At 35.8% G+C, this 24,391-nt stretch overlaps 1 protein-coding gene and 1 pseudogene across 1 annotated transcript in view; both read right to left on the bottom strand.

The window, feature by feature from the left end:
• The window catches only part of SLC30A7 (solute carrier family 30 member 7), an 85,981-nt gene that overhangs the window by 34,049 nt on the left and 27,541 nt on the right, over positions 1 to 24,391 (bottom strand). The window contains exons 6-8 of the mRNA XM_086717693.1: positions 23,262 to 23,405; positions 18,537 to 18,587; positions 14,182 to 14,317 (exon numbers count right to left, since the gene is read on the bottom strand). Of these exons, the coding sequence (XP_086573819.1) occupies positions 14,182 to 14,317; positions 18,537 to 18,587; positions 23,262 to 23,405 (331 nt within the window). The remainder of the gene's footprint in view (positions 1 to 14,181; positions 14,318 to 18,536; positions 18,588 to 23,261; positions 23,406 to 24,391) is intronic.
• LOC147578202 (small ribosomal subunit protein RACK1-like) lies at positions 617 to 4,681 on the bottom strand (annotated as a pseudogene).

Raw genomic sequence — 24,391 nt, 5'->3', positions numbered from 1 at the left:
TGGTTCTGTGCTTTTTCCTGTTGTTGAGAAGTTTTTTATTAGTGCTTCAATTCTTTAATTACTGGTTCCTCACTAGTTATAGGTTTGTTCAGATTTTTTTATTTCTTCATGATTCAGTCTTGGTAGGCTGGACATTTCTAGAAATATATCCATTTCTTATAAGTTTTCCAATTTGTTGGCATATATTACTCATAGTAGCTCCTTATATTTCTTTTTTATTTATGTGATATACGTTATAATGTCTCCTCTTTTGTTTCTATTTTAGATATTTGAGTCTTCTTTCTTCTTAGTTAGGGTGCCTAGCTAAGGGTTTGTCAATTTTGTTGATCTTTTAAAAAAAACCAATTCTGGGTTTTGTTGACATTTTCTGTAGTTTTTCTATTCTCTATTTCACTTATCTCTGCTCCAATCTTTATTATTTCCTTCTTTTGCTGACTTTCAGTTTAGATCTTCTTTTTCTAGTTCCTTATGATGTAAGGTTAGGTTGTTGACTTGAGTTTTTTTAAATGTAGGCATTTATCACTATGAAGTTCCCTCTTATTACTGCTTTCACTGTATCCCATAAGTTTTGACATGTTGTGTTTTTGTTTTCATTTATCCCCCAATATTTTCTAAATTCCTTTGTAATTTCTTCTTTGACCCACTGGTTGTTAGAGTATGTTACTTAATTTCCACATAATTTTGGATTTTTGTGTTTTCCTTCTGCTAGTGAGTTCCAGTTTTATTCCATTGTGATTAGAGAAGATATTTTGTGTAATTTTAATCATCTAAAATTTGTTAGGACTTTTTTTGTTACCTAACATGTAGTCTACCTGGGATATTGTTCCATGTTTGCTTGAGAAGAATGTGCATTCTGCTATTATTGGGTGGAACGGTCTGTATTTGTCTCTTAAGCCCAAATGGTCTACAGTATTGTTCAAGACTACTCTTTCCTTATTGATCTTCTACTTGATTGCTTTATCTGTAACTGAAAACGAGGTACAATGTCCTTCTTTGCCTTTTGTTGTAGTTTTTGTCTTAGAGTCCCTTTTCTCTGATATAAGTATGGCCACTCTAATCTCTTTAGGTTCCTGTTTGCACTGAGTATCTTTTTCTACCTTTTCACTTTTAGTCTATAAATTTAGATCTACAGTGAATCTCCTGTAAGCAAAACAAAACTGGATCATGTTTTCATTTGTTTTTTTTAATACTCATTCAGCCAGTCTATGTCTTTTTTTTTTTTAATGTTTATTTATTTTTGAGAGGGAGACAGAGCGTGAACAGGGGAGGGGCAGAGAGTGAGGGAGACAGAATCTGAAGCAGGCTCCAGGCTCTGAGCTGTCAGCACATAGCCCAATGCGGGGCTCAAATTCAGAAACCGTGAGATCATGACAAAAGCCAAAGTCAGCCACTTAACCGACTGAGCCCCCCAGGCGCCCCCAGTCCATGTCTTTTAATAGCTATGCTTAATCTGTTTACATTTAAAAGTAATTACTTTAAATGTAAGGACTTGTATGACTTGTATGAAAGGACTTACAATTGCCATTTGTTCCTTGTTTTCTGTCTTTTAGCTTTTTGTCATTTTTTTTCTCTCTTCTTCGTGTTTCACTGATTTTTCTATAGTGACATGTTTTGATTCACTTCTCATTTCCCTCTCTGTATAAATATCCTATAGCTATTTTCTTCATGGTTATCATGGCATGTGACAAGTTGTTGCTTTCAAGACTCTCACTTTACATGTGACATCTGACAGTATAGTTATGATGTGTCTCAGTGTATATCTCTTTAGATTTACCCTAGTTCTTTTGAGTTTCTTGAATTTGTATATCCATTTCTCTTCTTAATTTTGAGAAACTTTTGGCCATTGTTTCTTCAAATAGATTCCCTGTTCCTTTTTTTCTTTACTTTCTGAGACTCCCATAATTTGTATATTGTTTTTCTGGTCCATAAATCTCTCAAGCTCTCTTCATTTTTCATTTTTGGGCTCCCCTGCTTCAGTAAAATTTGAAAGTCCTATGTTCAAGTTCATTGATTCTATCTTCTGTCTGGTCAAATCTACTATTGAGTCCTGACAGTGAATTTTTCAATTTTGTACTGTTATTCTTTAGTTGCAGAATTTGTTTAGCTCTTCTTCATAGTTTCTATCTCTTTGTTCATACTCTCATTTTGTTCATGCATCATTTTCCTAATTTTGTTTACTTGTCTATCTGTGCTGGTTTTTTTTTTATTTAATTGGGTATCCTTAAGATGGTAATTTTGAATTCTTTACCTGTCAATTCACATCTCCTTTTTTTTAGATTTGGTTTCTGGAGATCTAATTTGTTCCTTTAAACATATTATAGTTGGCTGTTTCTCTGTAGGTCTTGTTTTTTGTTGTTGGGATTTGGGGATCTGAAGAATCGACCAACTCTTCAGACTTTGTAGTCTGGCTTCATACAAGGATGGCTTTCTCTATTCAGCGTGCTAGAGATTCTGGACACCTCAAAGGTCTTTTCCAGGTATGTGTCCTCTATGTGTTTTTGCCAAGTTATCTGTCCTATTTGAAGATGTTTGCTGGCTTCTGCTCAGGAGCTCTCCCTTGTGTGTCTGTAACATTGCCAATGGCTGGCTACACGAAATCACAGTCCAGGGACTCCATCTAGTGTCTGTATATGGTACTGCAGACTCTAATGCACTGTTGCTGTTCTCAGGGGTGCTCAAATTGTCACCCTGTTTCTGTCCATACATGCATACAAGCAAGAATGACACTCTCAGGCAGCACCCCCTACCCTGCAAAAGCCAGCTGGAAGTATGTTCAACTCCTTTTCCTCTCCAGGGAGAATACGGTAGTTGGAGTTTTCCTCGCAAAATGTGTGAAGGGTGGGGGTAGAGCGGGAATGTGCTAATGAGAGTGGAAAGTATCACCTATTTCCTACCAAGCCTCCATGTAGTTGGCTTCCCACTAGCCTGGGGTGCAGGAACACTTGAACCAGTTTCAGGATTTCTACAGATGTATTTTGTCAGTTTGTTGTGTTAAATTTCTGTCTCCAAGGAAGAAAGAGAATCTAGCACTTCCTATCCTGCCATCTTGCTGATGTCACTACCCTCCCCCAACTTATTTTAATCATGCTTGATACTGTCAATGTTCTTTCTGCAGAGATAATACCATTCTCATTTCTATCAGCAATGTTCTGCCTATTTTACCTATAGTCTTGACAAAAGATTATGCAAACTTTGACTATTTATCCACCTGATAGATAAGAGGTGGTGTCTCAAGGTAGTTTTAATTTGCATTTCTTTTTAATGAGTGAGGCCGAACTACTTTTATATGTTTAAAAGTCACTTTTATTTCTTTTCATGTAAATTAAATGAACTTACACTTGCCCATTTGTTTATCAGCTATTAGTCTTAATTTTTTTTAGGAGCTCTCTCTATGTTAGGGAGGTTAGCCTTTCAAGTTGTAAGTGGCAAATACTTATCAGTTTATTACACCTTTGACTTCACTTTTGTTTTGTTTTTGTTTGTTTAAGTCAGAAAACCAGTGTTTTATTTCTAAAGCTCTGCCATATGTCTCCAGAGGGTGCCAATGATCACCTGCCACCCTGTGACACCAGGCTGTCCACATAGCCGGCAAACAGAGTCTGGCCATCAGCAGACCAGCCCAGAGAGGCACACTGGGGTGGCTCTGCCTTGCTGCTGGAACTGATAACGTTCTGCTTCAGTTCATCTACAGTGATCTTGTCTTCCATGTCCCAGATCTTGATGTGGGAGCCCATGGCAGCACAGAGTCAGTATCAGCTAGGACTGAAGCATGGCGCATGAGGATGTCCCCAGCACCTCGCATATAAAGGGGCTTGTCTTCATTGAGGTCCCACATCATGACTTGGCCATCCTTGCCCCCAGTAGCAAAGAGGGATCCACCTGGAGTGACACAGTGTTCGGGGAGCCAGTGTGGCTGATAGGATTGGTCCTCAGCTTGCAGTTTGCCGGTCCCACACTTGACCAACTTGTCCCAGCCACAGGTGACAATGATGGGATTGCTGCCATTGCGTGAAAAGCACACACAAGACACCCACTCCAAATGGCTTTCATCCTGGACAGTATATTTGTATACACACCGTGTACTCCACAGCTTGATGGTTTTATCTCAGGAGCCAGAGACAATTTGCTGGTTGTCAGAGGGTAAGGGCCACACTCAGCACATCCTTGGTATGGCCTACAAATATGTTGTGGTGGTACACGTTGTGAGATCCCAAAGACAAAGAACAAACTGAGAGAGCAAACTGGCCACGTGAGGAGACGACCACATCACTAACAAAGTTGGAATGACCCTGAAGAGCATGCTGTGGAATGCCCTCATCCCTGGTCAGCTTCCACACGGTAATGGTCTTATCTTGAGAGGCAGCCACAGTTAGTCTCATCCCTGGTCAGCTTCCACATGATGATGGTCTTATCTCGAGAGGCAGGTAGCATCATGTCCAGGAACTGGGGAGTGGTGGCGAACTGGGTCACTCAGCTATTGTGGCCTTTGAGGGTGCCACAAAGTGTCATCTGGTCAGTCATGGCAGCAGTGTGTGCAGGTGTCGCTGCGTCAGCAAGAATGGAGTTGGACAGCTCAGAAAGACTAGCACCACAGCCACTCCTGCCACGGCCCTGCTGAAGAAAAGAGCTTGACTTCCTTTTGATGCTTTCTTTTCCATGCCGAAGTTCTTTTTCCTGTAACTTAATTCATCAATCTTTTTTCCTACTGATTCTAGTTTTGAGCCATAGTTATTCCCCTAATATTCTCACACTATAAAATAATTCAGACATACTTTCTCCTAGTATTAGCATGGTTTCATGTTTTGAGAGCTCTAATCAATTTGGAATTCATTCAAGTATATATAGCATGAACTACAGTTCCAAATTTATCTTTCTCCAAAGGACTGTCTAGTTATTAGAGAGCCCATCTTCCCCCCACTGATTTGAAAGGCCACCTTTATCCTTACTAAATTTATATTTGCACATAAATCTATTTCTGGATTTTTCTCATCTGCTCCATTAGTTTGCTTCTTCAGGCACCTCACTATTTTAATTATAAAGGCTTTACATTTTATTTTATTTTTTCCAGGGTTTTCTTGGCCATTCCTCCTGTTTATTTTTCCTTGTAAACTTCAAGATCAACTTTTACTACCACCCTCCAGAAAAAAATCTGTTGGTATTTTTATTAGAATAGTTTCAAGTACATAAATAAACATAAGAGTTGACCTGTTTATGATGGTGATTCTTCAAAAACAAGAGGCTCTCTGTTCAAGCCCATTTGAGTTTTTTAAAAGTAAACTTTCCTCACACAAGTTTTACACATTTTATCTACAGACTGGATTTTGCTTATGTATAAAGGGTATTAATTTTGTACATCAATTTTATATCTGTGACCTTACTAAATTATATTTGTCACAGTTTTTCCATTATTTTCATGAGCTTTACAGAAATAAAATCATAGATTTTACATAAAAGAATAATCCCTTGTCTCAAATTTTTAAGTCTCAAATACTCTCTTATCTAAAGTTATTAGCTAGTGATCACTAATACATTACTATACGTCCTCTGCTCTTTCTCATATTTCTAAGACTGTCTGCCACCCTTTCTTAACTAAAATTCCAAATCTGAACTACCAAAAACACACAAAATAATTTGAGTGACTATTTCTGAATTCCCCCAAGGATAGTAACATAAGTAATACTTTTCTAGATATATAGGTGACAAGTTAATACTTACAAACAAATGAATGCCTTAGGGCATTCTTTCCCAGAATGCTGGTTGAAAAAGGCTGTTAGACTAATTAGTATTTATAAATGCTCTCACTATGGTTTTACATATGATTAAAAAATACAATTATTATATAATAATGTTCCCATTTGTTCAATTTTACAATACAGATACATACGCAAACAACAAGTTAAAATCTTAAGAAACTACTTACTTCCCCCTAGAAGTACAGTTCATAAATTATAACCGTTTGATAGCCCAGCCACAAAGGAAATTATTAGGCAACACCCAAAACCATTTTTGAAAAAAAATCTTCATGATTTTTCATATATAGGAGTATTTGAAGATATGGTAGCTTCTTATATGTTAAAAAAATGCTACTTTTTACTTAATATAGTTCACAAATAATTGTCTATTTAACCACAGAATCCACAAGATTTGTCAAAATCAGTATCTGCTCCAAATCCTGTATTCATTAATAATGATGATCTTCTATGATTTAGAATTTCAAGTTTATAATTTTGTTTTCATTAATGCATACTCTTTTTCATTTTATATCACTATTTATGGCCATAATTGTCATTTCTAAAGTCTGGAGTTTGCCTCTACAATTTGGGGGACTTTTTTCTTCAAATTGTAAGAAACAAATATATTACTTGAAAAACTTTTACACCTAACAAAAAGATAATTTGTTTTGTTTAAGTTTTTCTGTATATTTACATATGATCATGGTAAAAAGGTACAAAGCACTACAAGGTGGTAACTCTGAGCTGCAGAAAATGGATTAAAAAAAAAAAAAAAATTCCAGCACAGCTTCAAAAATACCACACCAGAAACAAAGATTATTTCTGCATCCTGTTTATGTATATTTTCCCATCATGCATAAGTACCTCTTTTATTTAAGTGAATTAAAAATCAAGCTACAGATCTACGTAAAGGGCATCACTTTTACATAAATCACAGTATGATTCAAAGCCATAACTAAGTGGTCAGATTTCTGACGCTAAGTATGAATCCACTTTCCATTCCAACTGAACTACTGAGAAAAAGGGAGAAAAACGACTCTGAAATCTGTTATAAGAAATGTATTTCAGAAGATAAAAAATTACACTCTAACTATTATACTCAATCTCCTACTTTTCATTGGGAAACAAAATTCATCACAGCACAACTCAGTTTCACTGAGCAATTTATAGCACCTTTTGCCTGTGTTAGAAAATGCTGAGAGAAAAACTGTCTTTTTCTAAGAAATCACTGTCACTGTGAAAGTGAAAACGGAACACTGGGCAGCTTATAAGAGAGAGAGGTCTATTTCCACAACATGTTCTCAATCAAGGAATATTTAGTCCCAGAAAACATATGAAGCCCTATTATTTCTTTTGCTCTTGGTGAATTGCAAATATATATAAGAATGAAGGGTAAGGAAAATTACTTCTCTATACTCTATTTTGTTGAGTCTGTAAGAATTTTCATATATTTCCAAAATCAGCTTTGGATAACTAAGCAAACTTTTAGCCAATTTGAAAAACATCTCAAGAGTGTTCTACTTACAACTATTTCATTATCATATGAACTTAAAAGTAAATTAAGTGTTGGGTTTTTTTTTTAAGTTTATTTATTTATTTTGAGAGAGAGAGTAAGTGATATGGGGAGGGGCAGAGACAGAGGGAGAGAGAATCCCAAGCAGGCTCCACACCATCAGTACGGAGCCCAACACAGGGCTTGAACTCATGAACCATGAGATCATAACCTGAACAGAAATCAAGAGTCGGACGCTGAACTGAGCCATCCAGGTGCTCCAAGTTTGCTTTCTTAACATAAAAATAGACAACTGGAATGTCTTTATTTTGTTCTTTGGAGCGACTTTTTTTTTAATTGCCCTGCATTTTAAAAAGTTAGGTTTTAAGGTAAAGTCAGAAATATTAGCTTGCCTTAGAGACATTAGGAAAGAAGCACAATTTTAAAATTGCACCACCACCCCCCAAAATCAAGTAAAAAATAAAATTGTATCACTCCCCCACACACACGTGTGTGTGTGTACTCTAATTAATTTTCCCCTGATACATGTAAAAAGAAATATACACCTTAGATATAGACTCTTCATAATAATGAATCATTCTACGTGTTGCCCTGTACCTTGTTTTATTTATTACCATTGAATTAAGGCCTTGCTACCTAATAAATCATTACATCTTTCATCTAGAACCTTTGAATGCTCTAATACTGTGACCAAGCTTAACAATCAGCATATAAAGTAGAAACTCAATGTAAAAAAAAGGTCTAAAAATGACTGTAAAGAAATGCTGTTAACAGTGGTAATGTGACCTCTAGGTGTTGTGATCCTGACTGATTTTTCTTTACATCTTTATATTTTTCATCATTTTCCAAACTTTCTATAATGACTATGTATTATTGGAAAAAAATTAAAAAAAATTTTTAATGTTTATTTTGAAAGAAAGACAGATACACCATGAGCAGGGGAGGAGCAGAGAGACAGGGAGAGGGAGAGAATCCCAAGCAGGCTCTTTGCTCAGCACAGAGCCCAACCCCATGACCCTGGGAATCATGACCTGAGTAGATATCAAGAGTCAGATGCTTAACCCACCAAGCCACCCAGGCGCCCCCAAATTTTCTTAACAATACAATTTTGTATACATAATACAAACAAAAAACACTGTTTTCAAAAAAAGGGCTCAGAATAAAAGAAAAATCCATAAGAAAACCTACAAAAATATTAACATGGTTCTCTCAGCTATTGGAACTATGAGTACTTTTTTTCCCTTATCCTTTTCTATACCAAATTTCTTGTCAATAGAATTGTTTCCGTTATTAAAAAAATACTTTTAAATTCACAATTTTCACTAAATTCTTCAGCCTCTTCTCTCAATAGCCACAGCATGTTCCTGTTCTACGTGAAAACTGGCTATCCTATGAGGGCACTGTTCTCCTACAGCGCAGTTTTGTCTCCCATACTCCGTGTAATACGGGAGTTTATGGTGAGGTAAACATCCTCCTTGTTTATCACTTCCACTTCTAGATCTTTGCTCCTCTTACCCCCCCCCCCCCCCCCCAAAATATAGTTCCTTTAAGACCCAGGCCATCAGATTATTCACCTTCTCTCCATCTTGACTACCAGTGCTACGATCCTGGATAGGTCCCCTTGGTCACTAAAAAGTGTAGTCATGGGCTTATTCTCTTTCCACCTCTACCTTTTTCATTACTCTTAGTTTAAATACCCAGGTGGGCAAGCCATCCAGCACACTCGGCCTCTATATGATGGGTTTATCCTGGATCCACCCCTACAGTCATACCCTACACCTGCACATCCCAAGTTCAAGCCTCTCACAACCCGAGCCTCCCCTGCTTACTGCACTCACCCTCCTACCAGAGCTCCAACCCGCTAACAATCTCACTTTTTCGTCTCTTTTTCAGCATCTATTACCACCTTTAAATCTTCATTTCCCACCTCTGTAATACCTGCCGTGCTTCTTTCTCACTCTGTCAGTACTCATCTGACAAAACCCCAAACCAGATGAATCTGGCTGTCTATCCCACACTTTTGACCAAGTAGCTGAGCAAGACTAGAGAAAAACACACTATGCTGGTTGTTTTCACTTTAAATTCAGGACCCCAAACTTCAGAGTGGGCCCTTGGTGCTGCCAGGCAATCACACTGCTCCCCTTTACAGCAAAAAGCCTTAAAAGGGAGTTGACTACAGCGGCTACCTCCATTTCTTTCCTCCCCAGTCTCTCTTGAAGCTCCTCTGAACAGGCTTTCCTTCTCATTACCCTTCTGAGTGTCTTGTCTAAGTTACCAATCATCAGTCACAGCAGCACATAACAGGGCTGATCACTCCTTCCTGTTTGAAACACTTTTTTTACAGGGCTCCTAAGACGACGTGCATTTGCATCTCTCCTCCCATCTCCCTGGCCACTCCACTTTCCACTCCTTTAGCTGGAGTTACCTCCTGTGCTCCACCTTCCAGGGTTCAGTCCTCAGACCTCCTCTTCTCTTTACCAGTTCTCATTCTCTGGGAAAACTCATCTGATCTCATGGTTTAAAGTACCATTCATAAGCAGCTGACACCCAAAGCTATATCTTCCATGCTCACCTCCTCCCCAAACTCTAGATACTCTACCGCTGTGCCCTGAACATTGCACTTTAGCGACACTGCCCTTCTCACTGCTCCTTACACATGTCAGGCGGGTTCCCACTGTACTGTGTTTACCTGAAGTTCCCTCTACCAAGAATAATCTTCCTCTGATCAGAACCCTGACCCTCTCCTTCGCTTGTAGGGTCTCTGTTCAAATGTCACTTTATGCAGGACTTTCCAAGCCCTTCTAAAATAGCACCCCCTTCCCCTGTTTCATAGAACTCACCCCGGTAAGATATTACATTATCTATTTGTATGTTCATCTGCTTTATTGACCAGAACCCCTATTAGAACATAAGCTCCATAAGGTTGGGTATTTGCCTATGGTGTTTACTGTCTAAAACATTTACTGAATGATGTTAAGATATGTTAAAGTTTTCTGCTTTATCTCCAAGAGGTGAGATTATGAGAACATTTCAATAGATAGGTTGCACATTTCAGTAGTACTTGAGTTTTTCAATCAAATCACTTGTGTCATCAGAACAAAGGAAAAAGATAAAAATGTTAAAGTTTAACAATGAGAAAGAATCAAATTATATGAATTTGAGACTATATATTTTAAACTAGTGAGAAAAAGTTTTATAAACATATCAGTAGAACTTAGACAAGAATGATATATAGACTTTATATTGAAAGCCAACTGTAGCTGATTGGTTGTGGCTGCTTGAAACACTATATTGAAAGGGACCCTGAAGCTAAAGTGGGTTCTGCAGAAAAGAAGGATGTTTTCCAGAAAAATGGAAGGGGCGGGAATTGTGATTCCTGCCAGATAAATGCCAGTCCATGACTTTAAATCTTTATGTGTACTGTTTTCAATTCTTTGTATTTAGCTCAGATCTCCCAAGAATTCCTTATTTGTACATCCATTGCCTATTTGAGATCTCTTTACAATGGTCTAATGAGAGATCTCAACTCAGTCACAAGCCAAACAGAACTTTTGGTCTGCAGTGCTCTTCAAAAAAACCCAAACAAACATTACTCTTCCCTTAGTCCTTCCTCTTTCATAAGGACACCTTCATTCACTAGGTTGCTAATGTAGAAACTCTAAGAATTATCCTTGATTCCTCCCTCACTTAACCATGCCCTAAACATTCATATCCATAAGCAAATTCTATTAGCTCTAAGCCCAAAGCATTTTCTAATTTTATCTGTATCTCTCCAACTCCTAGATGAGTACCTCAGACCAAGCCACCATGGTCCCTCATTTTATTGACACTAATAGCTTTCTAGTTGGCCTGCCTTTTTGTACTCTTGCCCCCTAATAACCCATTACCTACACATCAGCCAAAGTAGTTTTTTAAAATACAAATCAAATAATAATGTCACTTCCCTATGGTTTCCCACTGCAGTTAAAATAAAACCCAAACTCCTACCCTGGCTCATTTTCCTAGGCCTATCTCTCCCAACTTTATCTCAAACCTCTTACTTTCCTCTTACTCCCTATGCTTCAAGTCATATTGGCTAACATTGTTTTCACTACAGGGCTTTTACACTAGCTGTTCCTTACAGAATGCTCTTCTTCTGATAGGCTTTCTTGTGACATTCAGATCTCAGTTTAAATGCTACCTCTTCAGAAGACTTCCTTTATCACTCAATCTAAAGTAGCAAGCCAATCACTATCATCCTATCTTAACTCTCTGCACACTACAAATAACTACTTGATGTTTGTGTAGTTTATTAATTTGTTTGTTGTCTCTCTCTCTCTCTCCAACTATAACGTAAGATACTGTGAAACAGTATCTTATTACCACTCTGGTGACAGGGCCTATTTAATAAATATTTGTTGAAAAGGATTTGTGCAATTTTGCTTTGTTTTGGTTTTAGCATGTATTTACTTCGCGGGACAGCACAAGTGGGGGTGGAGCAGAGAGAAGGGGACAGAGGCTCTGAAGTGGCCTCTGCACTGATAGGCTGACAGGAGTGAGCACAATGTGGGGGCTTGAACCCATGAACCATGAGATTATGCATGACCTGAGCCAAAGTCAGACGCCTAACTGACTGAGCCACCCAGGTGCCCCTGATTTGTGCAGTTGTGTGAAATATAACACAAAATATAATGTGTTATATTTCAGTAAAAAAAGTTGTGTGTATGTATTTTTATTCATATCTGTTGGCTAATGGAATGGTAATAGAACTAAGTAAGAATTCCCTATTTGGGAACAGAGAAAGTAATTCTCCAAGGTTGAAGAAACATGAATTTATTTTGATTCAAATCCAAAATAGACAAACTTTTAAAAACCTGGCAGAGTCTGGTACTGACTATACAACAATGACAAAACAATTTGCCCTCACAGAGCTTAAGAAAGAATAAACAGGCTATTTCAACTTGTTGAGTCAATGCAGTGAAAGGAACAGTCAAAGGTGGTACAGGTAGGCATATTTAACTCAGCCTGGGAGGTGGACAATCCCGAAATCCTTTCTGAAGGATGAGCTGAAATCTGATCTGAAGGATGAGCAGTTGTGATGGATGTACTTGCGGGGGAGAGGGAGACAGGCACTCAGCATAAGAGTATTTTGGAGAGAGGAAATATAGTCAAAGCACAGAATCCAGACAGCTCATAACATATTTTCAGGAAACTGAAAGTAATTTGCTGTGGCTGGAGAGCAGAATATAAATTGAGAAAGGGTTAGAGAAAGACTGAGAAGTAAACAGGCTATCAAGATGCCCCACTGAGGAGTTTGGACTTTATCCTGAGGGTAAGAAAGCACCACTGAAGAATTTAAAGCAAGATAATATTTCCATGCACCAGAATCTTCATTTAAGAAAGATCATTGTGGGAGCACCTAGGTGGCTCAGTCGGTTAAGCTTCTGACTCTTCATTTCAGCTCAGGTCATTATCTTACACTTCATGAGACTGAGCCCCAAGAGTTGGGCTCCACGCTGAGTATGGAATGTGCTTGGGATTCTCTCTCTCGCTCTCCTCCTCTCTCTGCCCCTCTCCTACTCTCTCTCTCTCTCAAAATAAATGAATAAGAAAGAAAGATAGATCACTGTGGCCACAGGGTGGAGAAAAGTATACAGGGAGACAGAGAAGCCAACCTCTTCGAAGTAATAATTGATAGGAGAATTAGGATAGTAATAATGTAGCCAAAAAGAAGCAATTATTAAGATCCTACTCTAGGAAGTATTAAAAGCCACTAAAACTTATAATACAAAACAAAATGAACATACAAATAGAGAGATACAGATATAAGTTACCAAATCTATCAGTAGTTAAGTTTCATAGAATTATGTGACATATCAGCTGAACTTTCAAGGAAGTATAGTTAAGATTTCCAAAGATGAAAAAACTTCTGAACTTTATAAAAGACTTTTACATAACAGAGTTGCTTCCTGGTACAAATAATTTGAAGAAATGTAAAAAATAAGCTGCATATTTAAATCTGTATCCTTTTTTTAAGGCAAGAACTTCAAAATTAATATTTATGACTAATTTACAATATTATAATTCCATCATAATTAGGTATATTCTATTCAACCGCAAGCTATAAAAATCATAGTCTGTCCTCTAGTGATCATTAGAAATCAAGTTTTACCAGCAGTAAAATTATTACGGATAAATAAAACAAAAATAGTCAAATCAAGGTATATGTATATATAATTACTAAATATATTAAACAATTCAAGACTGAAACAAAGGCACATATTATTCCATTATTCTGATAAAAATTAAACAAATAATAAAATGTATTTCAGAGTGAGATAAATCTGAGATATTACACAATCTAATTTAGCAAATATTTACTGAGAATTCACACACACACACACACACACACACACACACTTTTACATATACATTAGAAAAATGGTAGGCGATAAGCAACTAAGAGATCCTTCCTAAAGAATTTTATAAGTCTAATTGGGAGACAGATATATGTATACCTCAATAAGCATTTTTATAAGACTTCGGCAATGATAAGATGACTTTATGAATTAAATAGCTGTAGAAGAGACTTTAACATCCTTTTGCATCTGATAACATAAGATATAGAATCAGATTCTAAATATAGCTAAAACATTTTATATTTTCAATGTTCTACTCTACAGATAGAATATTGGATTTAAAAAAATTACTACTAAGTTGAATTACAAGCCAAAAAGATTAATTGCTAAATACCCAAAAGAAATGTCAAAACCTAGGCAAGACATAAATGGCAAACAGAAAAAAATAGGAAGATGAGAAGAGAAATAATCTACATCGGAGTTTGTTAATGGCCAAAGAGAAACCAATATAATAACAATTTGTCTTTTAGATCTGTAATTTAAGTAGCACACTAATCACCTCTCATTTTAATATCTGAAAGTAATGTATAACACTTACCTTACAACTATAAGCATGGCTATCAGGATTGAACAGATAGGATCTGCTATCATCAGACCAAAATTTTGCATCATGATGGCAGAGGCAATTACACCAATACTCCCAAGTGTATCCGCCAGAATGTGTAAAAATACACCTGGAAACAAAGCATAATTAAAATCAAAACAGTATCTTCTGATCAGTGAAAAATACAAATATTTCTTAAAACTATATTCTTCATTATATATATAAAAAACTAAATACCAATTAGAAAATCGGGATGAATGTAAATTCATTGTTTAGTAGTGAATAATAGGGAATTGAAATAATCTTCACTTTTTCAAATCACCAGGGGTTAAAATAGCTGATTCATAAATCATACTTGTTTTTCATGATTCTTAGTATTTTGGTACAACATAAATGAAGAAGAACAGAAACAAGTTGATTTTAAGCACATTCATCTCTGGTTAAGAGAGTCCATATATTAATTAACAATTTGTTAGAAAAAAATTGCATTAGGCTGAAAGAATTGTTCAAGTAGCATTGTTTACAACTAGGAATACATGTACACACAGAGCCCTCTGCTGGTAATTAAAATTATTACTACTTGAGACAAGAATTTCCTTTGGATCATAACTCTACAAATCCTGACATACGTACTTATTAATTATCCTGAGGGTTTTGTTACCTAAAACTACACATTAAGCTCAAACCTGATGTGGAAGAAAGTAGAGATCTGAATATTTTAAAGTAAATATATTTTTTAAACTTTCAATAAATAAAAACTAGATTGGTAGGATACTGATATTCTAACCGTTCAAGAACCTAGATATAATATTGTGACATTGTGATTTATAATAAGAAATACATATTTGGCCTTCATCCCTGTTTCTAGAAAAGCCCTGGAACTTCCCAAGTGACAGCAACAAAGGTGTCTCTTGTTAATGTTAACATACTTTTGGACCCCACCTGAGGATGGGGGCTGGCTGCCAGGAGAGCCAATCTGTCCTGTGATCAGAGGATTGGAACCTCCAGTCCCAAGCCACTGACCTCTGACCTCCAGGTATCAGAGAACTGCTTGCTGGTATGAGAGTATATTCTTCATTCTTCCATAGGAATTGTGCACAGAATCTTAGTTGGAGGTCAGATGTGGGATCAGAACCAGAACCCACTTCTAAATGTTAACATGTAATAATTGACATTTGATTATTAAACTATTAAAAAGTATCAAGAGGTAAGTTTAAAATACATTATTTCTTTTTTTTTTGTTTTAAATACATTATTTCTTAAAAAGACTAACAAAGCAATAAGTTATTCAACATTTAGATCTTTAATAAGTAAAATTTACTGTACAGCAAAACACTGTTCTTGAAACAAGCTTAAACCATGTTACTAAAAATAGAACATTTTAAAATAGCATTTGCTCTATCTGAAAAGAAATACTTAATATGTAAAAAGCATATGTCTACATTAGAAATACTTATTCTACTTCTTTATTATTCACTGGACAATTGAAGGCAAATCATTTATTTTTTAGGTATATACCATAGATTTATTAAACTTGAAAACACTTTGTAATAATTTAAAAACAGACTATCACTGAGTCCAATCAAATCTTAATGTGCTATAGGAAAATATGCTTCAATTCATTTACTACTGTATAATTTTATATCAAGTATTATACCAAATATAATTCATCCCTCAGTACTTAATATATACTTTTTCATTCATATATAGACCTTTATAACTACTCTTCAAAAAGCTAATGGTTCTATTTCCCGTAACGAAAATATTATGCCAAAGCATACTCATAGAAAAAAAAAAAAAAATCTGTTGCTCTAGGGTGTTTCAAATAGCAAACAATTTAATAAGTGTCGAGCCCACATTAGGTTAAAAAAAAAAAAAAATGGAGAAAAGTGTCCATCAAAGTAGATTGAAAGTACCTAAGCTTCAAAACTCTTACGTGACATGTGATGTCAAGCCTTTATATTCTTTAATTAGTGTCTTAGTAGGATCAGATGTAAAAATGACTCTAAATACTAAAAGGAAAAAAAAAAGTATCATTTGTTCTTGATTTCTCTTCCACTAAAAAGTCCCTGACTACATCTTATGTTCTGACCTAAAAACTGGCTTTTTTTTTTTAATGTTTACTTATTTTTGAGACAGAGAGAAAGACAGAGTGTGAGTGGGGGAGAAAGAGGGAGACACAGAATCTGAAGCAGGATCCAGGCTCTGTGCTATCAGCGGAGAGCCCAATGCGGGCCTCGAACTCACGAGCTGTGAGATCATAACCTGAGCCGAAGTGGGACACCCAACTGACTGAGCCATCCAGGCGCCACAAAACTGACTTTATTAGGAAGTGTCATGAATTTCCTAAGCCCTTCTTACTTTGTAGTGACTGTTTCAAGAAGAATAATCACTAAAGAGAGAAATCTAAACTAGTATGTTTAACTTATATAAAAGTTGAAAGCCTTAGAAGACCTGGTAGGATACTGAAATGTTAACTGTCCAGGAATATAGAAAGCCAGAGTTCATACTGAAGAAACTGCAAATAACCAAAAAACTTGGTTATGTCAGTTTTCATGTGTGAGTAGCCACACGGAAACTTTTAATGCCAGTTATCTCTATCCTTCAGCTATCTACTGGGCTGCAGCAGCCATTGGAAATTGATGGATACTCAGAAAATATAAAGTAATTTTCCTAATAGCTTGTATAAAAGATAATTAGGAAGGCAAATCTAACCTCCCTTCCCTCAACTTGTGATGATTTCCAAAACTAAAAATAAACTCATATTGTCAAGGCTAATTTATAGCATTGGATATAGTTGCATTACATATGCATGATTACAAGCTATTTCAGCAAATGCTGTTCTAAACCAATTCTATATATTTTGCAAATGGAAAACTAGTGACTAGAAGACACATTTAAGCCTCCTGAAATAAACTCCTCAGTATGAAGGAGCATATTCGCAGTGAAAAAATAAAAAGCAAGAGCTCTATCAAGAAATAGTGAAGAAAAATAGGTGCAGTACAGATTGTATCACGAGCTATTGAGAAAGTCTGATTGAAGTCAAAAGTTACTAAAAGCAGGAAGGTGGGGAGCTGGGAATTTGGAAACTTTGACAATGAAGTCTAAATGGAAACTCAGAGCCAAAGATTGGCTCACATCTCAAAAACAAACTATCATAGTTCATAGACAAAATTGATTTTCTCTGCCTTGTAAAATTTTGTAAGGTATCATCATTTGATGCCTATGAATATGACAAAGGTCTCACTGTGCATTACATGCATATTTTAATATAACAGAGTTAAGTTTTTAGAGCAGTTTCACATTCATAGCAAAACTGAATGGAAGGTACAGATTTCCCATACACCCTGTATTGGGCATAACATTCCAAATTGTCAAAATTCCCCAGCAGAGTAGTAAGTACATTTGTTACAAGTGATGAAACTACACTGACATGTCATTATCATTCAAAGTCCGGGGGCGCCTGGGTGGCGCAGTCGGTTAAGCGACCGACTTCAGCCAGGTCGCGATCTCACGGTCCGTGAGTTCGAGCCCCGCGTCGGGCTCTGGGCTGATGGCTCAGAGCCTGGAGCCTGTTTCCGATTCTGTGTCTCCCTCTCTCTCTGCCCCTCCCCCGTTCATCCTCTGTCTCTCTCTGTCCCAAAAATAAATAAATGTTGAAAAAAAAAAATTAAAAAAAAAAAAAAAAACAAAGTCCAACTACATTAGGGATCATTCTTAGTGTTATACATTCTAAGGGTTTGGATGCATTACATTTTTTCCTCTAAATTTTTCCACAACGTAAATACATACTGAATACTGAATTTGGAAAAAATATTTAATCATCCTATGAAGGCAAATATATTACTATGGTGTTACTATAGCCATTGGCATGGGTATAATTTATAGTTAACTACTAAATATTAAAAAAAATTTTTTTTAATGTTATTTATTATTGAGAGACAGAGAGACACAGAGCGTGAGCAGGGGAGGAGTAGAGAGAGAAAGAATCCAAAGCAGGCTCCAGGATCCGAGCTGTCAGCACAGAGCCCAACACAGGGCTCAAAGTCACAAACTGCGAGATCATGACCTGAGCCGAAGTTGGTCACCCAACCAACTGAGCCACCCAGGTGCCCCTACAGTACTAAATATTTTAATCTTCTTATTAAATCTAAGAAAATAGGCAAAAGTAACAGTTAAAAGAATATCTGCTAATATACCTAATAGTATATATTTTAAAAATCAGAAGAAAAGCTAATATTTTAGACACAAATATTACATTATACACTTTTCTTAAAGGAAATTTCCAGATAGATCAACACAATGAAATCCATTTCATAAAACAGAAATATACAAATTGCTTGTCATACCTTGTAAAATCTGTCTGCTGGGTCCTGTTGTTTCTTTTAAAGAGGGACCATCTGTAGAGAGTTAAGTTAAATTATTTTAAAATATATCTTCAATTCCTGATTCAACTTTTGCAATTCAGAGAACTTTTCATTCAAGTATATCATGAAGGATGCATGACTATACAGCCACATCAGACCTACAAAATTATTTTTTTAATTTAATGTAGTAACTGAATGGAGATAGACATGGGCATTTTAAAAATACACAGTATTTAGGTCATTATTATATTAAGCAATCTAGTAAAAGACAGTAAATTAAAAACACTGTGAAAGTCTTCTACTACTCGTAACATACCTTATACTACAGCTTGCTACACTAATATTACAACTGGAAAACTTAGACAAAACAAATCTACTGCTTGAAGTTACAAGAGGTCGAAGTAATGAAGCCAGGACAGCATCCAGGATAACTGGACTGTGGCAAACAATAGTTTTCTAACAGCTTCTAAATGGATGTGGCAAGCTTTTCACAGATAAGAGATAAAAATACTTTTTCATTAAGACTTTATGATGAAAAAAATTTAACAATACTGTAATTTCTATACTTACTCTGAAGATACTAAAGCAGAAAATATAGGTAAACAATCAGCAATATTGAGATCATGAGGAGGACTGATAAGCCTTCTGATCATGTCTAACAGAAAGCTTGTCTGGGGTCATGGTTCTTGGCCCATAGTACCTACGAGCTGACATATCCTTACTACAGCTTTGATAGAGACTGTAACAATGCTTCAGAAAAGGCATAAAAGCCTAAAGCTGCACAATGATTTCTGTCTGGATATGGCACTGCTATGATGGCAGAAAGATGCAGCCACCTTAAAAAATCATGCTGACAGTCAACAGTGTTGACTATTCCAAAACTCCAGCTCCCTAATCAAGGCAAGGGATTTGTCTATAGGTAGTAGGTCTAGATAAGGACAGTAATTTTTGACATAATTATTTGGAAGGTATATAATACTATACTAATATAATGGCTATGTAAAACAATTAACTCCCATCTATGTAAAATCTGACAGTACTTCTGGACATAAAATTTGTTATCTGTGGTAGAGACTGGGTAGTTGTTTATCACCCACTTCTTTGGTAAACAACTAAACTACATTTCCCAGGTTCCATTGAGTTATGTGATGTATGTGACTGAGTATTAAACAAAGAAATATGAGAGGTAAACCATTTCCAGGCTTGTAAGAATGTCCCCCGCCTCCAAAAAATAATGTCCCACATGATCTTCTATGTAGTTTATCTCCAGGTAGATGCAGAGAATCCATGGGAGGATTCCAAAGGTCAAGAATCCCAGAAATGAAAGGAACATGGATCTCTAGACTGAATTAATATAGACTGTTTAATATACACTGAAGGCAGAAATAATAGTCAAGAGAAGATTTTGGAGTCAGATTTCCTTGTGTTTGAAGCCTAGCATTTCCTTTTACTAGTTACTATGATATCCATGTGCCATGATGTCCTATAAATTCTTCTTTGCCACTTACGTTCTCCCCTTGGCAAAAAAAAAAAAAAAAAAAAAAAAAAAAAGGCTACCTTTCACCTATTTAGAATCTTACTACAGTGCATTGCCAAAGGCATAAATAAAAAAAATTCTAGAGCAACAAACAAGTGGTGAATTGCAAATATTGGTGTTAATATCAGAAAAGTAATAACTGTAGATACTACCTAGCAAATCCTTTTGTAAGCAACATGATTTCCAATTCTTTACTTTTTAATAAAATGTAGGGATTAGCTAATGAAACTGCCAATTTATAGATCATCAAAAATAATTTTTGATAATAGATCAATGCGTAATTTTTGGAATGTAATTATTTAAAAAAAAATTTTAATGTTTGTTTATTCTTGAGAGATAGAGACAGTGCGAGCAGGAGAGAACAGAGAGAGAGGGAGACACAGAATCCGAAGCAGGCTCCAGGCTCTGAGGCATCAGCACAGAGCCCGATGTGGGGCTCAAATCCACAAACATGAGATCACAACTTGAGCTGAAGTCAGACACTTAACCGACTGAGCCACCCAGGCAACCCTGGAATGTAATTCTGAAGTGTTCAAAGAATAGACTGAAACTGCTACAAACAGAATTTCTTCTACTTAAAGTTTCTTAGTACTTACATTATAAAGCTAGAAAATAGGAACAGAACTATTACCCAAATGTGTTTTATGCTGATGTCATTTATCCATATACTAATTGAGAAACAAGGAGCTCAAATCATCTCATTAATATATGTATTTCAAGAAAAATATTGCTTTTTATGATTATGTATTATCAAAATTTTTAAAATACAATTATTTTGATTGACTTTTAGTAATAACCACAGTAACTCCATCCAAAATAAATGCTAAGTCTTATGTTTCTAGGACATAAAAAATTTTAATTTATACACATTTTACTGCCAAGAACTATAATACGAGGTCAATTAATCACACAAATATAATCCATTAGTATAAAATTCTGGAATGAAAATAAAACTTCAAGGAGAAACAGGATGTTATAATATTTATAACTATTTACCTGTTTTTGCATGAGTGAGAGTGGGTCTCAAATCACTAAGTTATTTAGAGTCCAATGAATATATTTCAGAGTAATACAGAAGTTTCATTCTAAATATTATCAATAAGATACCTGAAATCATATTCCTTGCCATTATTTAAACAAGTAATTTTTTAGGAATCATCTTACTGTGTGAGGAATATACAATGTTTCAAAATTATTACAGGATGCATGTAAGCAAAATCTTGGGAAAGCAAGGTTTTAAAACGTACCAGTGTAAAATCAAGAACATAAGAGGGGTGCCTGGGTGGCTCAGTCAGTTGAGCATCTGACTTTGGCTCAGGTCATGGTCTCACAGCTCGTGGGTTCGAGCCCCACGTCAGGCCCTGTGCTGATAATTCAGAGCCTGGAGCCTGCTTCGGATTCTGTGTCTCCCTCTCTCTCTGCCCCTCCCCTGCGTGCACACTATCTCTCTCTCTCTCTCAAAGATAAATAAAAACATTTTTAAAAATTTTAAAAAACAAAACAAAACATAAAAAACAACAAGTGTTGGCAAGGATGTGGAGAAAAAGGAACCTTGGTGAATTGTTGTTGGGAATGCAAACTGGTGCAGCCACTGTGGAAAACAGAATGGAGGTTCCTCAAAATTCAAAAACAGAACTACCACGTGATCCAGTAATTGCACTACTGAGTATTTATCCAAAAAAAAAAAAACCAAACCACTAATTCGAAAGGATATATGTATCTGTATGTTTACTACAGCATTATTTACAACAAATTATGGAAGGAGCCCAAGTGTCCATTGATAGGTGAATACATAAAGAAGATGTAGTATATATACATACAATGGAATATTATTCAGCCATAAAAAGGATTGAAAACTTGGCATTTGCAACATGGATGGATCTAGAAAGCATAATGCTAAGTAAAGTAAGTCAGTCAGAGAAAGACAAATAACATAGGATTTCACTCATATGTGGAATTTAAGAAACAAAACAAATAACCAAATGAAAAAAAAAAAAAAAAGAGACACACCAAAAAGCAGACTAAACTATAACTAGAGAACAAACTGATGTTATCAGAGAGGAGGTGGGGTTGGAGGATGGGTAAAATAGATAAAGGGGATTAAGAGTTCATTTATCTTGATGAGCACTGAGTAATAAATGGAATTGTTAAATCACTGTATTTATTGTACACCTGAAAATAATTTAACATTGTATGTTAAGTATACTGGAATTAAAATACAAATAAATAAATACTAAATAAAACATACCAGTGTAATAGTACAAAAATATAGCAAATTTTAGAGATTGAAAAATTAGGGACTTAATATTCAATCTCTAAGAACTTTTTTTAATTATCAAATCAAAAGTTTGAGGATTCTATGTGGCAAGTACAGATAATACTTAAGCATATAACTTGTTCTCAGAGCAGCTTATATTAATCTATACTGAAATTTCACAGATAAATTATTTAAAATATAATTTAAAAATAAAAATTAAGTTGATAAATACCTTATAACTTAATACCCAATGCTATATAAGTTAGCACACAAGATTTCTGAGAGAACAAGGAGGCAAATCAAAAATTCTGCAATGAAAATGAAAAAAATTGAAAACCACTATAAGCCCACATACAGCACAAAAGGCTTTATCATATTTTAAAAAAAATGATTTTCGGGGTGCCTGGGTGGCTCAGTCGGTTAAGCGTCTGACTTCAGCTCAGGTCATGATCTCGCGGTCCATGAGTTCGAGCCCCGCGTCGGGCTTTGGGGTGATGGCTCAGAGCCTGGATCCTGCTTCCGATTCTGTGTCTCCCTCTCTCTCTGCCCCTCCCCCCATTCAGCTCTGTCTCTGTCTCAAAAATAAATGAACGTTAAAAAAAAAATTTTTTTTTTAAATGATTTTCATTTGCTAAAAAACAATTGTTTCTGATTCACTGACACTCATTTAAAATAGTGGCATATAGTATAATATATTCACTGAAAAAAAAGCTATATCCACTGCATTATATTGAGTTAATTTCATCATATACTAAAAATGAACTAGCCCTGTGAACCATTTAGTCCAATTCATTAGAAAGGAAGTTGATTACAAGACCCTTTCAAGAGACTATTTCAATGAAAAGAGTAATCTACACAAAATCTCTGTGTATTTGGAAGGCTATCCATTTGAAAATCTTCTGCCTGTACTCACCATGAGAATGAAAGTGTCCATGTCCATGAGCATGATCATGGCTATGTGAAGCACCATGTTTCAAATCATGACTATGGCAATGATCTCCATGGCCATGTGCCTGATCCAGAACACCATTAAAAAGGGAATGACTGTGTCCATGGCCTAAAAAGTAGTTAGAACAAAAGGTATGTAAACGTATACTACATAAATGATTACAATAACACTGATATTAGTGAAAAGAACTAGCTCTAAAAAGAGATTTAATTAAATAAACATTTACTTGCAAGAAGTGTTACAGTGTTAAAACAATACTGAGTTCCTCCTACCATGGAGTATAGGAAGGAAATAAAAGTACAGAGGCAAGTGGTAGACTTTATTGATGATGAAAGTAAGTGAGGAGTACACAGAAATATTTAAAGAGATTACAGATAATGTTATTCATTCATACAAGAGGAACACACTATGTTATAGGCACTGTTCTAGGCACTGGGGATAAAGTGGTGAAGAGCACAGAAAAAATCTTGGCTAAAACTTTGCAAAGTACCACTACATATACTCACAAAGATAAGACAAAATGTATGCATATGGTCATTTGAGGCAGAGAAGCTGCTGTATTTGTTCAAAGGATCAGTAGGGGCACCTGAGTGGTTCAGTTAAATGTCTGACTTTGGCTCAGGTCATGATCTCACAGTTTGTGGGTTCCAGCCCTGAGTCAGGCTCTGTGCTGACAGCTCAGAGCCTGGAGCCTGCTTCAGATTCTGTGTTTCCCTCTTGCTTTGCCCCTCCCCTGCTCGGGCTCTGTCTCTCTCTCTCTCAAAAATAAGTAAACATTAAAAAAATTTTTTTGAATAATAAAAAAAAAAAGGATCAGTAAAACTACATTATGGCAAGTAGAATACTTAGAAAAAAACAAAATAATGCAGAATCCTCTCTCCATAGCAGACCTAAAACTACTAAACCATCAAAGAAATGTCTTATACAAGCTATTGCAAAGCACATAAGAACACTGGATGTTACCCAATTCAAAAACATCACTAATATTCACAAAAATCTTAAATACCAGTAAACCAAATCCAGCATCGCATTATATGGAAAATCATGAATAATGGGGAGATCAACTCCCAAAATGGTGGAGAGAGGATACTGGC

The sequence above is a fragment of the Puma concolor genome, chromosome C1 (assembly GCF_028749965.1).
Source record: "Puma concolor isolate L17-30 chromosome C1, mPumCon1.1.hap2, whole genome shotgun sequence".
Taxonomy (NCBI): Eukaryota; Metazoa; Chordata; class Mammalia; order Carnivora; family Felidae; genus Puma; species Puma concolor.
Note: the sequence above shows the minus strand (reverse complement) of the source record. Positions and strands in the feature narration are given on the sequence as shown.